We start from the raw sequence: 14,094 nt of genomic DNA on the forward strand, positions 1-14,094 counted from the left end.
ACAAAACTCAACCTTTAGATACAAACCAGACCAAATGGGGTTCTGAGGAGGGAGAGGGGAAAAGCCTCCTGTCTGTTGCAGCATGGCAGCTTTTAAAGCAGCAGAGCACCAATCAGGGAAAAACATAACACCTGCAGAAGGCCTGCCTGCAGAACCCTACAAGGAAAAAGGGCAGAGACCCACTGCAGCTGTAACACAGGCAACTTGTGCGTACGTATTTAATTTTTTTAGGTAATGTTGTACTCGAGACTGGACTTGGTCTCGAGACCACTTTTTGATGGTCTCTGTCTCATCTCGGACTCGGCCACATTTGGTCTCTGTCTTGGGCACCGAGGACTCGGCATTTTATTCCAAGACCGGTCAAGACTGAAATGTCACTAAATTGCCAGCACATTGTCCAGTTTATTTCTTAATATCTTTGTTTTCACTGGATGCAAAACATACCGATTCAAATCTAAGCAATAACGTGACTTACTAATTACGCGTTTCTGTTAGAAGTATCGAACTCTCCACCCATCGCCTCCAGCTTTATCTCGCTCGCGGTACTCCAAGACAAGACATGCACAGTGGTTTTCTCTGAGCGGCAGATGTCTGTCTAATCATCAGTAACAGAATCCCGCTAAATAAATCATAAGAAATCTTTGCTTTCACAGACGGTGGGGACTACGTCTGACTTTTATAGTCACTTAGAAAAGAAGCTCAAAGAAAGGTAAGCTCAGTTGACGTAATGTTAGCAAAGCCAGCTGTGCAGGGACTAATTGTATGAAAAAAGCTGTCATTCACTATGCTGAATTATTGTGCGGAGGTGTTGACTGATATGTCACTTATATGGGACAACGCTGTGACCAAAGTCTGCAATATAGTAATGTGACATTCACAAAAGATTAAATTCTACTGACTGACTCTTCACTGAGAAGAGCAGTTCAGGACTGGAGCCTCAGTGAGAGCCGTTCTTTATGAGGGGCCGTTTAGGACAAAATTTACATTTTGTCTCTCACACACTACCAAAAAGTCTTGCATACTCCAAAAAAATAGCCACACACACTCCATGAAATTACGTTTTGTCTCTTACACACTACCAAAAAGTCTCGCATACTCCAAAAAAGTAGCCACGCACACTCCAAAAAATTACGTTTTGTCTCTCACACACTACCAAAAAGTCTCGCATACTCCAAAAAAGTAGCCACGCACACTCCAAAAAATTACGTTTTGTCTCTCACACACTACCAAAAACTCTCGCATACTCCAAAAAAATAGCCTTGCACACTCCAAAAAATTACGTTTTGTCCCTCACACACTACCAAAAACTCACGCATACTCAAAAAAATAGCCTCGCATACTCAAAAAAATTACGTTTTGTCTCTCACACACTACCAAAAACTCTCGCATACTCAAAAAAATTACATTTTGTCTCTCACACACTACCAAAAACTCACGCATACTCAAAAAAATAGCCACGCACACTCAAAAATTACTCACGCACATTCAAAAAATACTCAAATTGCGTATACACACACTACTAAAATGTCACACACACAAACGTTAACTTTCTCGCTCACATACACTACTATCAGCTCGCTCACATACACTGTACTAACAGCTCGCACATTCACAAACGTTAACTTTCTCGCTCACATACACTACTACCAGCTCGCTCACATACACCACTACCAGCTTGCGCACATACACAGAAACGTTAACTTTCTTGCACACATACACTACTACCAGCTCGCGCACATACACTACTACCAGCTCGCTCACATACACTACTACCAGCTCGCGCACATACACAGAAACGTTAACTTTCTCGCACACATACTCTACTACCAGCTCGCTCACATACACTACTACCAGCTCGCGCACATACACACAAACGTTAACTTTCTCGCTCACATACACTGCTAACAGCTCGCACACACACAGACGTTTATCTCTCACATACACAAGACTAAAGTTGAACACACACACAGTACTAAGACTCGTTTTATGTATGTGTGAGAGCGAGACTTTTTATGAATGTGTGAGAGCGAGACTCTTTATGAATGTGTGAGAGCGAGACTCTTTTTGAATATGTGAGAGCGAGACTCTTTTTGAATGTGCGAGAGTTGTCACGGAAGAGGCGGGGCATAATTTTTGGATCAAACTGCGCATGCGTAGATCCTAAACTATAAGTTTCGATTGTTGACTCACTGTATGTTCTATTACTTAGTATATTTGTGCTTTTAAATATATATAGAACGTTTAACTTTCTTGTAGATTAAATGTGCTATAGAAATAAATGAATCTGATTGATTGATTAAAAATAGCAAAATTGCTGTAGTACAATCTGTCCACTGGGTGCCAGTATTACAGGAATTATTAACCGGCGCCAACTAGTGCCGAAGAAGAAAGAGTTTGCTATACCGAACATGGCTAACTCTAATTCGAAACGAGAGAGAATTGGTCAGGCAGCTGCCATTTTAAACACCATTCTATCTTCTCCGGAGGCAACCAGCACTTTGACAGGCGCATTAAACGATTCAACGACTGCCCGTAGTGCTACAGTAGATTCAGAACTCTCATCTCTGTTCCGTTCCGGAGCGGCCAGAGAAAGTTGTGCGGTGCCGGTGCCACCAGATTATCAAGGTAAACAATTGCTTTTATTATCACTTTGTTGTTGTTGAAGCGGTACAGATATAGTTTTAAAAAATAATTCTGTAATCTTTATTCACTCGCCTCACCACCGCCACCTCATATTCTATTCCTCACTTCCTCTCCTGTTTCATGACAGGATCGAGCTCCGGGGTTCCCAGACCCCCGCGTTATCAAGTGCAACAGTCTTTCGGACCTTGGTCTTGTACATGAAAAAGAAGGTAATATTGTTTGTTGGTTTGAAATCGTTATTATTCATTTGGATCTGCACAGATGACAGTAGACTTTGCCTTGATAATTGGCGGGTCCTCAATTCCAGTTTTCTTAGACCATGTCCCACAAATTGTCCCTAATCATGTCCACAACTAGCATCCAGGCTCTCTACCGTCCTTCTAATGGCCCCAGTAATTGGCTTATACCTAACTGTTATATTTTTGCCTTGCCTTCAACACGCATGTATCTCGAAGGACACTTTCCCTAAAGCGCTGTGCTTCAAGATTCCTGGTCTACATGTTTAACATGGGCTGCATTACAGTGTTGTCTTCATTCTAATTCAATCCTCATGCTCTGCATAACATGCTTAGGATCTTGCTGTGATCCTAAACATGTTATGCATCCTGCAGCAGGATGATGGCCATCATGCAGCAGGACCCACTGCAGGATCGTTGTTATTCATTTGGATCGGAAGTGCACTTCTTATTAAGGAAGTGCACCTATGAAGTACACTTCCCTTGTTTCTCAGACTAGGGTTATATGTAATTTGTAAAGTTATTGAAACTGACTTTCTTTCCATCTCTCTCCTTCTCACCCTTTTTACCACAGGAGTTTTGTTCCTGCTTCAAGAATTTCTTCTGGCGGAGTTAAACAGAAGATTTAAAGTGAAAACCAGCTATTTTATCTTATTTGAGCTGCAGACATACAGTCTTAATGAAGCTTGCAGTCTTCTTAGTTGTGCAGCTACAGCTGTGTTTACTACCTTTATTTACATTTGGAATAAGTGAAGGTGATGTTCAACAATTTTTTAGGGATGCTCTACAATGCATAGACTCAATTCAAAGGGAAAGAACATATGGCACACATAACCAGAACATATACATTACCAAGCTGCAAGACAAAGCATACAGAAATAATTTCTTAAATAGATACTCACAAGTGAGTTTCAATACTGGCCAGAATGGCATGATTCATTTCCTCATCCTCAGAGGACAGATCAGAAACATGACACATCACAGACAAATAAGTTGAGTAGTTGCCAGATGCGTGTGCTGTAGGTTCGTCTTGACAGCGTTCATCGGAAACAAATTCTGTAGCAGGTGAACTGGAACTGATAGGTGTAGGATGCACAATGGCAGATGACTGACTTGGATTTTCAACAGAAGTCAGATTGCCTGTATAAGTTTGGCCATAGGTAGAATTTGTCTCTCCCAGCATTACTTCATCTGCACTCTCCGAATCATTGCAGAAGATGGTCTCGATAGTGTTCTGTTGTCTACGTCTAGTTGTGGCTCTGGTAAGCCGTAGAGATGTTTCATATGTTGTTTCACTGCTTACTTCAGGAGGTTCCTTTAAGATTTAGCACAGTCAACATGTAATTTGGAAAAAAAAAAAAAAAAACACGTGTAAGTCCTAATTTCTTTCTCTGAAAAAACATGTTTGAGATAATATGGTAACATTTCTTTATGGACTATCAATATGGCAAACAATAAAATAAACATGAATCCTGTAGGTAATGGTGCTATAAAGCAAAAATAATGCCTTTTTTTCTAAATATATCAAGATAACATAGCAAATGCATATAATGGTCAATATCAAATCGTGTAGAGCCAAAACGACAGTAACAAATTGAAACACAAAAACTTACAAGAAGTGTTTCTGATGGTCTGACATACAGAGCCTTTGATTTAAAAACCTTTTGAATCAGCTGACCATTGAGTTGTTGACCGTGTTGCAGTTTTGGGCTGATCAATTTCTTTCCGCAACCCATGAGGATCTGAAGGCTAAATAATTGGATTTTCATTTAAATTATCATTATTTGAATGAATTACTTTCAAAACACTAACAGAATACAATAATAGAAACATACACTTACCTGACATTTTGAGGAATTTTAGAGGCAAAGCCCTCTCTGATTTGCTGGATCACCATCTGAAAGTCCCAAGTCTTATGGAACTCAAAAGCACTCAATATGTGACCATTCTCATGCAAGTATTGCTTTAAAGGTGGCTGGCAAATCACTTCCCAAGTTGGATTTGGAAGGAGTATTACTTCTTTGTTAAAGCATTCGTGGTATGGGACACCTCTGGGTCTGAGAAACAAGGGAAGTGTACTTAATAGGTGACAAACCCCAATATCACAGCAAGATCCTAAACATGTTATGCAGAGCATGAGGATTGAATTAGAATGAAGACAACACTGTAATGCAGCCCATGTTAAACATGTAGACCAGGAATCTTGAAGCACAGCGCTTTAGGGAAAGTGTCCTTCGAGATACATGCGTGTTGAAGGCAAGGCAAAAATATAACAGTTAGGTATAAGCCAATTACTGGGGCCATTAGAAGGACGGTAGAGAGCCTGGATGCTAGTTGTGGACATGATTAGGGACAATTTGTGGGACATGGTCTAAGAAAACTGGAATTGAGGACCCGCCAATTATCAAGGCAAAGTCTACTGTCATCTGTGCAGATCCAAATGAATAATAACGATTTCAAACCAACAAACAATATTACCTTCTTTTTCATGTACAAGACCAAGGTCCGAAAGACTGTTGCACTTGATAACGCGGGGGTCTGGGAACCCCGGAGCTCGATCCTGTCATGAAACAGGAGAGGAAGTGAGGAATAGGATATGAGGTGGCGGTGGTGAGGCGAGTGAATAAAGATTACAGAATTATTTTTTAAAACTATATCTGTACCGCTTCAACAACAACAAAGTGATAATAAAAGCAATTGTTTACCTTGATAATCTGGTGGCACCGGCACCGCACAACTTTCTCTGGCCGCTCCGGAACGGAACAGAGATGAGAGTTCTGAATCTACTGTAGCACTACGGGCAGTCGTTGAATCGTTTAATGCGCCTGTCAAAGTGCTGGTTGCCTCCGGAGAAGATAGAATGGTGTTTAAAATGGCAGCTGCCTGACCAATTCTCTCTCGTTTCGAATTAGAGTTAGCCATGTTCGGTATAGCAAACTCTTTCTTCTTCGGCACTAGTTGGCGCCGGTTAATAATTCCTGTAATACTGGCACCCAGTGGACAGATTGTACTACAGCAATTTTGCTATTTTTAATCAATCAATCAGATTCATTTATTTCTATAGCACATTTAATCTACAAGAAAGTTAAACGTTCTATATATATTTAAAAGCACAAATATACTAAGTAATAGAACATACAGTGAGTAGTGTGTGAGAGACAAAACGTAATTTTTTGGAGTGTGCGTGGCTACTTTTTTGGAGTATGCGAGACTTTTTGGTAGTGTGTGAGAGACAAAACGTAATTTCATGGAGTGTGCGTGGCTATTTTTTTGGAGTATGCGAGACTTTTTGGTAGTGTGTGAGAGACAAAACGTAAATTTTGTCCTAAACGGCCCCTCATAGTTCTTTGTTCTTCTCATGCTCTGTGTACACTGCAGTAGATATTATGTTTCACTGATACAACTATCTGAAGTTACACACAAAGATGCTTACATGGATTACAAATCCAGTATTACACACGCACAAGTATTTTGAGGCTATTTTCTCTCCATTGTACTTTACGTAGTAAACTACCTAGTAGCCTGCGCAGCATCGATTTCTGATTTGAAGGGTACTAAAATGTACCAAAATATGAATTTTGTAAACAGATATATGTGTAGAATGTAAAATACAAGCTGTTCTGACTGAAGAGACCAAAATGAGCAACAGCAACACTACCATTATTATTTAAACAGGCAACACCTGTTTAAATAATATTCATATTGAAGTATCTCATGTTCAGAAGCCAGAGGACTCCTAATTCTGGCCACCTTTGCAATTTGGCATCTGGTTTATATCTAGTCCATCTATTACGTTTAAAGTTTTATTTCAAAACTAATCAAGTTTCCTTTACTGACTGTTTTTAAATATGGCATTTGTTCCGTATGTCTGCTTATTATTTGTTTTCTAAAATAGTCATTGGGTACATTTTTTGACATCCTTACACTATACCTGTGATATAATATCCTCTTGTGTTTCTCTATGTGGCGATAGACAAAATATTAACAGTTAAGGGATATAATCTCAATGATCTTTGCTCTGTAACATTCAGTCAAATGTATTAGAATGTTTACTAATACATCAATTGATTCTTTTTTATGAGTAGATGCAATGAAATCCTATGCAGAAAACACTGTGCATATTGCACATTAATATGCAATTCTATAAATAGGGTGAAGTTTATATGTTCCTCTCAGTGCTTTTGTATAAGGGGAATTTACCCTTCAGATTCTTTTTGATGGATTTGAGATTGAACAAGAAAGTTTTAATTAATGTACCTGATGCATTTTCTTGCATAACCATTAATAAGTAGTTAATAAGTCAAGAGTAAATGATCCAACTTTTATAAGTCTTATAAAAGACGTATCTGCTTTCTGATACTAGCCATGCACAAGACACATTATCCATATTCATTCTCTGGATTACTATCAGATTCATATTGTGATATTTTGAAAGAACAATTAAAACACTAATTTATATAAGTGTATTGAAGTGTTATCAGAAGTCTGATCGGTGAGGTGTTTTTTGATGTGGGGATGAATGGGATCATCTATACTAGAAACCTGATTGTGTTTTTATTCTGCTAACCTGAAGTTAATAACAGGATGACATTTCTTTAGAGGGTCAGTGGGACTCACTGAAGTCCTGAGAGCGAAGTAGGACCGGGGGGAGACGGAGGACGGGGCCACAGAGGTGAAGGTGACCCCAGTCCCGCTGGACACAACAGAGTCAGCCGACACACTGGGACCAAGCCTGCTGGCTTGGTGGTCAACACTGGGACTGACAGGATAATCTGGAAGGCCATCATTACAGGTGAACAACATGGGGTCACAGAAGAACAATCACACACAGAACACACGGACTCAGAAAACACACATGTGGGTTTTGGTTCATTTCTATGAAGGCAAGCTTCTACCGAAGCAGAAGTCATCCCTAAAAGTTAAGCATAGCTTCAGAACAGGAAGACTTTCAAAGTGAATAAACAGTAAGCCTGTGTTGGGTCATTCTGTGTGTTATTAGTTATTTCTGTGTTTTCTTCTTCAGTTTGCTTCAGTTTCTGATCCATCTCACAGGAAACCCATTTCTTTGTATCTCAGTAAAAGCGGCCGTCTGCCACGAGCAACTGGGGTTTGACAAAACAGAGACATGCAAAAAGCAGAGGTTGTTGGCAGCAGTTTCTTATTTGTACTAGATTTGTACAAAGAAACACTTATTTGTGTTAGGAGGTGCATTAACCTGCTAACATGTTAAGATCATGAACTATTTAAATAACTGTTAGAAACTGAGCATTTTTTTTATTGCCTGATGACAGAATCAGTTGGTAGCAGAGAGAAACTGATGATGCTGCATATCCTGTTTGTTTGTCAAGATGGCTGCATCTTGACACCTACTTAGATTTAAACGGTCACCTTCCGTTGTTTAGTTTTCTGGCGTGAACAGCATGATAGTTCAATCAGTCATTCCTCCTTCTTTAAAGCTACAGCTTCAGTTAAGACAGCAAAGCAAACAAACAAACAAAAACAGGAAGAGCAGAAACTCTTCCTGCCTCCACAGACGTTCTGTTTCTAACAACGTTCACTGTTTGGGCCTCTACCTCTGTAGGTGCTGATTTTTTTAGTGCACATGCACAACACATGGTAAGATTCAAGGATATTATGCAATTGGTATAGCATAGGTAAAAGGGAATGGAACAATTATACAGTGCTGTGAAAAAATATTTACTCTTATACATATTTTTTTGTTTTTGATTTGTGTTAAAGTTAAATCTTTCCGATAAGTAAAGACATTTTAGTATTTAACAAAATAACCTGAGTAAATACAGAGTGTAGTTTGTACATTTTATTTAGAAAGGAAAACTTAAATATTTAAAACACTCTGGGCAGTTGGGAAAGGGAAATGTTTTATAGTTAAATTGTGAACAAGTTTGATAACCATATTGTTTGAAAAGCTGAAAGTAATTTCACACACTGCTACCAGACATGTAAAAGGAGAACAATAAAAAATATATTAAATACAAGATGTTTGACAAAAAGAAGGATCCCAAAAAGTAACACATCATCCGCAAATCTAAAGAAATATAAGAACTGACAAGAAAAGCTGACAAATATCAGTCTGAAACGATTTTGCAAAGCCTATGCTATGGCTTTGGGACTCAAATGAAAACAGTAACAACAATTGTCTATAGAAATAGAATAGAATAGAGAACAGAATCTACTTTATTGATCCCCAAGGGGAAATTGCTTATTTGCTGACAAGCTACTCCATCTAAGGCAGGGGTGCCCAAAGTCGGTCCTCGGGGGCCGGCGTCCCGCATGTTTTAGTTCTCTCCCTGGTTTAACACACCTGGATCAAATGATGGCTCCTTAGAAGGTCTAAGAAGAACATTGACATGCTGAAAAGGTTGTTGGTACTATCAGGGAGAGAACTAATACGTGCAGGATGCCGGCCCTCGAGGACTGATTTTGGGCACCCCTGATCTACGGTGTTAAATATTAATAGAAAGAAAGACAACATGGAACAGCGGTGAACCTTCCCAACCAAGATTACTCCAAGAATAAACTGACTAGAAACCAAATCAATATGGTATCATGGTATCCATGGTAGTACTCCTTTACATTATGTCCAGGTTGGTTTTCAAAGCTTTTCTACTTAAAGTTTTTTCAAACTGTTTTATTTTTCCTGAGAGTATAATATGAGACTCATAATCTGTGAAAAAAAACATTTACTCCTCTGCCTCCTCCCTGTAGTCGAACTGCCACTGGCAAAAATTCACTGCTCAGTCACAGACAACAAATCAGAGCCAGGAATAAGGCCTTAATGCTGTCAATCACCATTGTTTATGTGTTGCCCACTGCCTTCCCTTCGCTCTCTGCTTCACTACATGTCCTTCTCCACAACGGAGCCTACCATGAATGCTCAGACTAATTAACATGGCCCCCCATGATGGTGGATAAACAGTTTTGCTGTAACTGAATTATTTCTCTGCACAGTAAACAAGAGTGTGACAGACCATGCTAATGCTCTCCTCCTGGCTCTGACTGGTTGTTTCTGACCAAGCTGAGTATTTTTGCAGGCAGCAGTAGGACCACAGAGAGGAGACAGATTATCTGTCTCATACTGTATATAAAGATATGACAGTGTTAGTAACCATAAAAAATATATTTTTATAAAAGTTGCAGCTTCAATAAATTATTGGATTTAAAGAAATTAGCTTACTTTACTCAGGTTATTTTTGTCTGGTATTAACATTTGTTTGTTGATCTGAAACATTTAAGGCTCCCTAAAAAGCTGAAAAAGAATGTGGAGGTTACATATTTACAGAAATGTAATTAGGGTGAAAAATAATAAAGAGTTCTTCAGCAACAAACAGCATTTCTGCTGTTGAAGACTGATGATGCCACAAGACAATACAGTACATAAACCTGACCAGAGATACTATGTACTATACAGACCAAAAGTATGATCTGGGACATTTTGAAGATTCTTCTGCATGTATTATGGAAAGCTGTGTGTTGCTTGCGACAGAGAAAAACTTACTAACCTATGAAGGGAATGGAAGAGAGGGAATTAAAGGCATGGGCAAGGCTACTATTAACGCTCCGGCTGGACCCAGTTTCTTGAGGGACAGGAATTGTTCTGGCTGCAGGGATCCAACCAGATGCTTCCGGTGATACGGTGGGAGTGGAGTTAGCCTGAAAGGGTGTCTGACAGGTAAACAGGGGCCTTTGCCTCAGGACCACCTCTTGAACTGGGGAAACAGAGGAGATGACCTCTCTGTCATCTCTTAGCTGCTTCGTCTTCTCCTCTAAAGTCCGGGGTGCAGGAGTAGACTGGAGACGGGAAAAGGCACTCTCTCTTCTGGTGCCAGACCCCCAGTTGAGGTGAGGGCCACTGTAAGCAGGCTCTCTGAAAGAGTGGGCCTGCTGGAGGAGATGGCCCTCTTTGTGGTAAAATGAGGGGCTGTAGCTTCTGTAGTCCACCACTTCCTCTTCTTCCAGCCATCTTGTTTGGGGCTCTGCCACCTGCTGAGCTGACTGCATGTGGCCAAGTGGCACAGTGGGGGAAGCCAACACTGTAGTTTTATGTTCATGTCCTTCTGGAGCCATCTGCTTCTTCTGTTCTCTTTTACATGTCATGTGGGAATTTGATGAAGTCTGTTCATAATGTTGTGAGACCAGAGCCGAGGCCTCTGCCAGTGTTTCCACGGAGCGCCCATAATTGTGCTCATATTCAGCATAGGCTGCCAACAGACTCTCTGAGCATGAGTTGCTAGCAGTACCCAATCCAGCGTCGCAGTCTCCTTGCCAGTAGGAGTCATGCACAGCACCTGCTGCTCGCTGATGATGAAGGAAAGTTTCTCTTCTGTGGTGTTCTGCAAAGGTCGTAGGGCTGGGTATAAATCTGGGCCTGGGTGCCGAACCCAGGTGCGGTTCGGCTAGATAGTCCTGAGATACACTTAAATGTTGGGGGGAAATGTGTTCTGCTGTCTCTGCTTGGCTGTAGTACCAGTCTGACAGAGCCTGGTGGTAGAGTGCATCGCTGTGAGCACGTGAAGAGGCCTGCAGTCTGCTCCTTCGAGGTGGAGGCAGCGTTGCAGAGGTGATGGCAGCATTATGGTTAGCAAAATGGAAGTCAAATGCATTCAGGCTTGCATAATTGCAGTCCTGTTGTTGCCATGGTGGAGCAAAATGTCTGCTGGAATCCTCTGGAGCTTGTGGTTGGCCAGAGGTGGAGGTAGAGGTAGCAGGGGCTTGGTTCTCCAGTGGTGAGACGGCACTTCTGCCATTGTGTGGCCAGTTGTCCAGAGGGTTGGAAGAGGGATGCTGCATGGTGGAGCTCACACCAGAGGCCAGGGAGCAGAGATGCAGAGGTTCTGGAAGGTTCTGGGTCTCACCTGAGTACGGTTTAACACCTTTGGAGTTGACATTCTGGGAGTACACCTGAGGAGGTGTAAGGAAAAGGATACAATGAAAACCATAAACAACAAGCATATTTCCTTTTTATTTCCTTTTGATTAAATATTCTTGTTGAACCAAAACTGGCTAAGCTCTTGTGGCCCCAACATACTTCATCTGAATGTCCAAATTGGCTTTCATTGATGCCGACTTGTGATGAAAATTGATCAAGCAAAATGCTCTCTGTTCTGTTCACAGAGAGCCATTTGCCTGCCAAACTCAACACCAGGCACGGGTCGATCTACAACAGAGTGCAAAGTGTTGTCTGATTGGTCAGAAGTTTGTTGCCGTGTTTTATACAGAAATGCAATGGGGACAGCAATGTTTATATTTCTCTTCAGTCTGCTTCCACTATCTGGTTTATAATTTTGAGGAATGTTTATCCTAAATGTATATCAGGAATTATGTACATTTGTACGATTCTTCACCAATTACCTGAAAAAACTGTTAAGTGGCTACAAACTCCTGGATGGAAAATGTAACGTCATGAAGGAGGCTGTCTGCAGAAATGTCTGGAGCTCTCAGTAGCTGTTTTTTAAAAGCAAAACAGAGGATGCTGGGCATGGGCGTAGGTTTGGGTATGGACGGTCGTGACATGTCACAACCAATATTCAAGGGATATAAAATAGTCCCGATCAATTTTTGCCATATTAATTAAAAAAAAAAAAAACATGTATTTTTTAACAAAAACAAAATAAATAAACGAAAATCTACATTGATTAGTTTAATATTTCAATATACTACGCAGTGGTAGCATTCATTTTAAAATTCGCTGTTCTGAACTATGACGACCCATGCCGCTGTTGGCTCACAGAACGTGGATCTACGTTCTTTGATTAGCTGCAACAGGCGGCGGCCAGCTGGCCACACGCGGAACGGAAGCTTGGTCCATGGTGCTGAAAGTGAACGCGTCTCCTTCTGAGTTTGACATTTATTATGAGTCTCCGAGACCATGTCGCCACCAAAAAAGAAAAGGACGACAGACATTAGAAGTTATTTCGCTACCTCGGCTGTAAGTACAGTGAGTGGACCCATAAGTTAGATATCTATCACGCAACGCATTTGTTGTAAAGTCCGGTGTTTAGTAAGGTCAGCACTAAATGTGAGGTAGAATAGGTCTGTTAATTTTAATTATGTAATATTTTTTCACATAGGATGCTCAGACAGCAGAGCAAGGGGCAGAGCAGAACGATGGAGAGGTGGCTGGAGCTTCAGGGCTCCAGGTGAGGTGTTAGTTCATAATATCATAATATCTCAACAATTGGATCTTTTTCCTGAAGTGCAAGAAGTCATTTTTTGTTGTTATCTGCAATTGTGTTTGTTGTATAATCAGTAGATCCAGAGGATATTTCTTTTGATCTTACTTGTAATGTTTGCTGAATTTTGAAAAGGAAAAAGTAAAGTGTTCTTAAACTGATCTGCTTAGTATGACTGTATCTGGTTGTATACACAAGATGTATGATCAAGTTATGGTTATGGTTGGGGCGAGGGGGTTATTAAGCCAATGTTATGCCCCCCCCACTGGCCAAAAATGGTCGGTGCGGGTGGGTGGGGGGTGGGTGGGTGGTTGGTCAGTAAGTTGTAAGGTCCTACCAAAACTTAGACCAAACCTACGCCCTTGATGCTGGGACAGAGGGGGAATCCCGGAAAGTAGGGGTGTGACATACAGTACAGACCAAAAGTTTGGACACACTTTCTAATTCAATGGGTTTTCTTTATTTTCATGACTATTTATAAGGCAAGAAATCCCACTTATTAAGCTGACAGGGCACACCTATGAAGTGAAAACCATTTCAGGTGACGACCTCTTGAAGCTCATCAAGAAAATGCAGAGTGTGTGCAAAGTAGTAATCACAGCAAAAGGTTGCTACTTTGAAGAAACTAGAATATAAGGGGTATTTTCAGTTGTTTTACACTTTTTTGTTTAGTGCATATTTCCACATGTGTTATTCATAGTTTTGATGCCTTCAGTGTGAATCTACAATGTCAATAGTGATGAAAATAAAGGAAACTCATTGAATTAAAAGGTGTGTCCAAATTTTTGGTCTGTACTGTATCTGTAGGAGGGGCGTCAGGTGAGCTGGGCAGAGTATGAAAGGTGAGAGCGAATACAAATCTCCTGAAACCATGTGACCGCGCATCAACTGTTTGGCTTCGGATGAAGTGCATGGGAATGTTTACCTCCCCAACTACCATCCATAAGACTGAACCCATTACTCTATTCTTTATATTTTTAGGCAAAATGTCACATAGAAGAAATGGGGCTTATCTTTTTTTATCC

General features: G+C 40.6%; 1 protein-coding gene across 5 annotated transcripts in view; it reads right to left on the reverse strand.

The window, feature by feature from the left end:
• LOC102223759 (rho GTPase-activating protein 23-like) overlaps positions 1–14,094 on the reverse strand; it is a 109,417-nt gene that overhangs the window by 33,130 nt on the left and 62,193 nt on the right. For all 5 annotated transcript variants that reach the window (XR_002753362.1, XM_023340538.1, XM_023340537.1 and 2 more), the window contains exon 7: positions 10,400–11,798. Coding sequence is in view for 4 of the 5 variants with exons in the window: in XM_023340538.1 (XP_023196306.1) it covers positions 10,400–11,798 (1,399 nt within the window). In the remaining variant the exon portion in view is untranslated. The remainder of the gene's footprint in view (positions 1–10,399; positions 11,799–14,094) is intronic.

The sequence above is a fragment of the Xiphophorus maculatus genome, chromosome 10 (assembly GCF_002775205.1).
Source record: "Xiphophorus maculatus strain JP 163 A chromosome 10, X_maculatus-5.0-male, whole genome shotgun sequence".
NCBI classification, from domain to species: domain Eukaryota; kingdom Metazoa; phylum Chordata; class Actinopteri; order Cyprinodontiformes; family Poeciliidae; genus Xiphophorus; species Xiphophorus maculatus.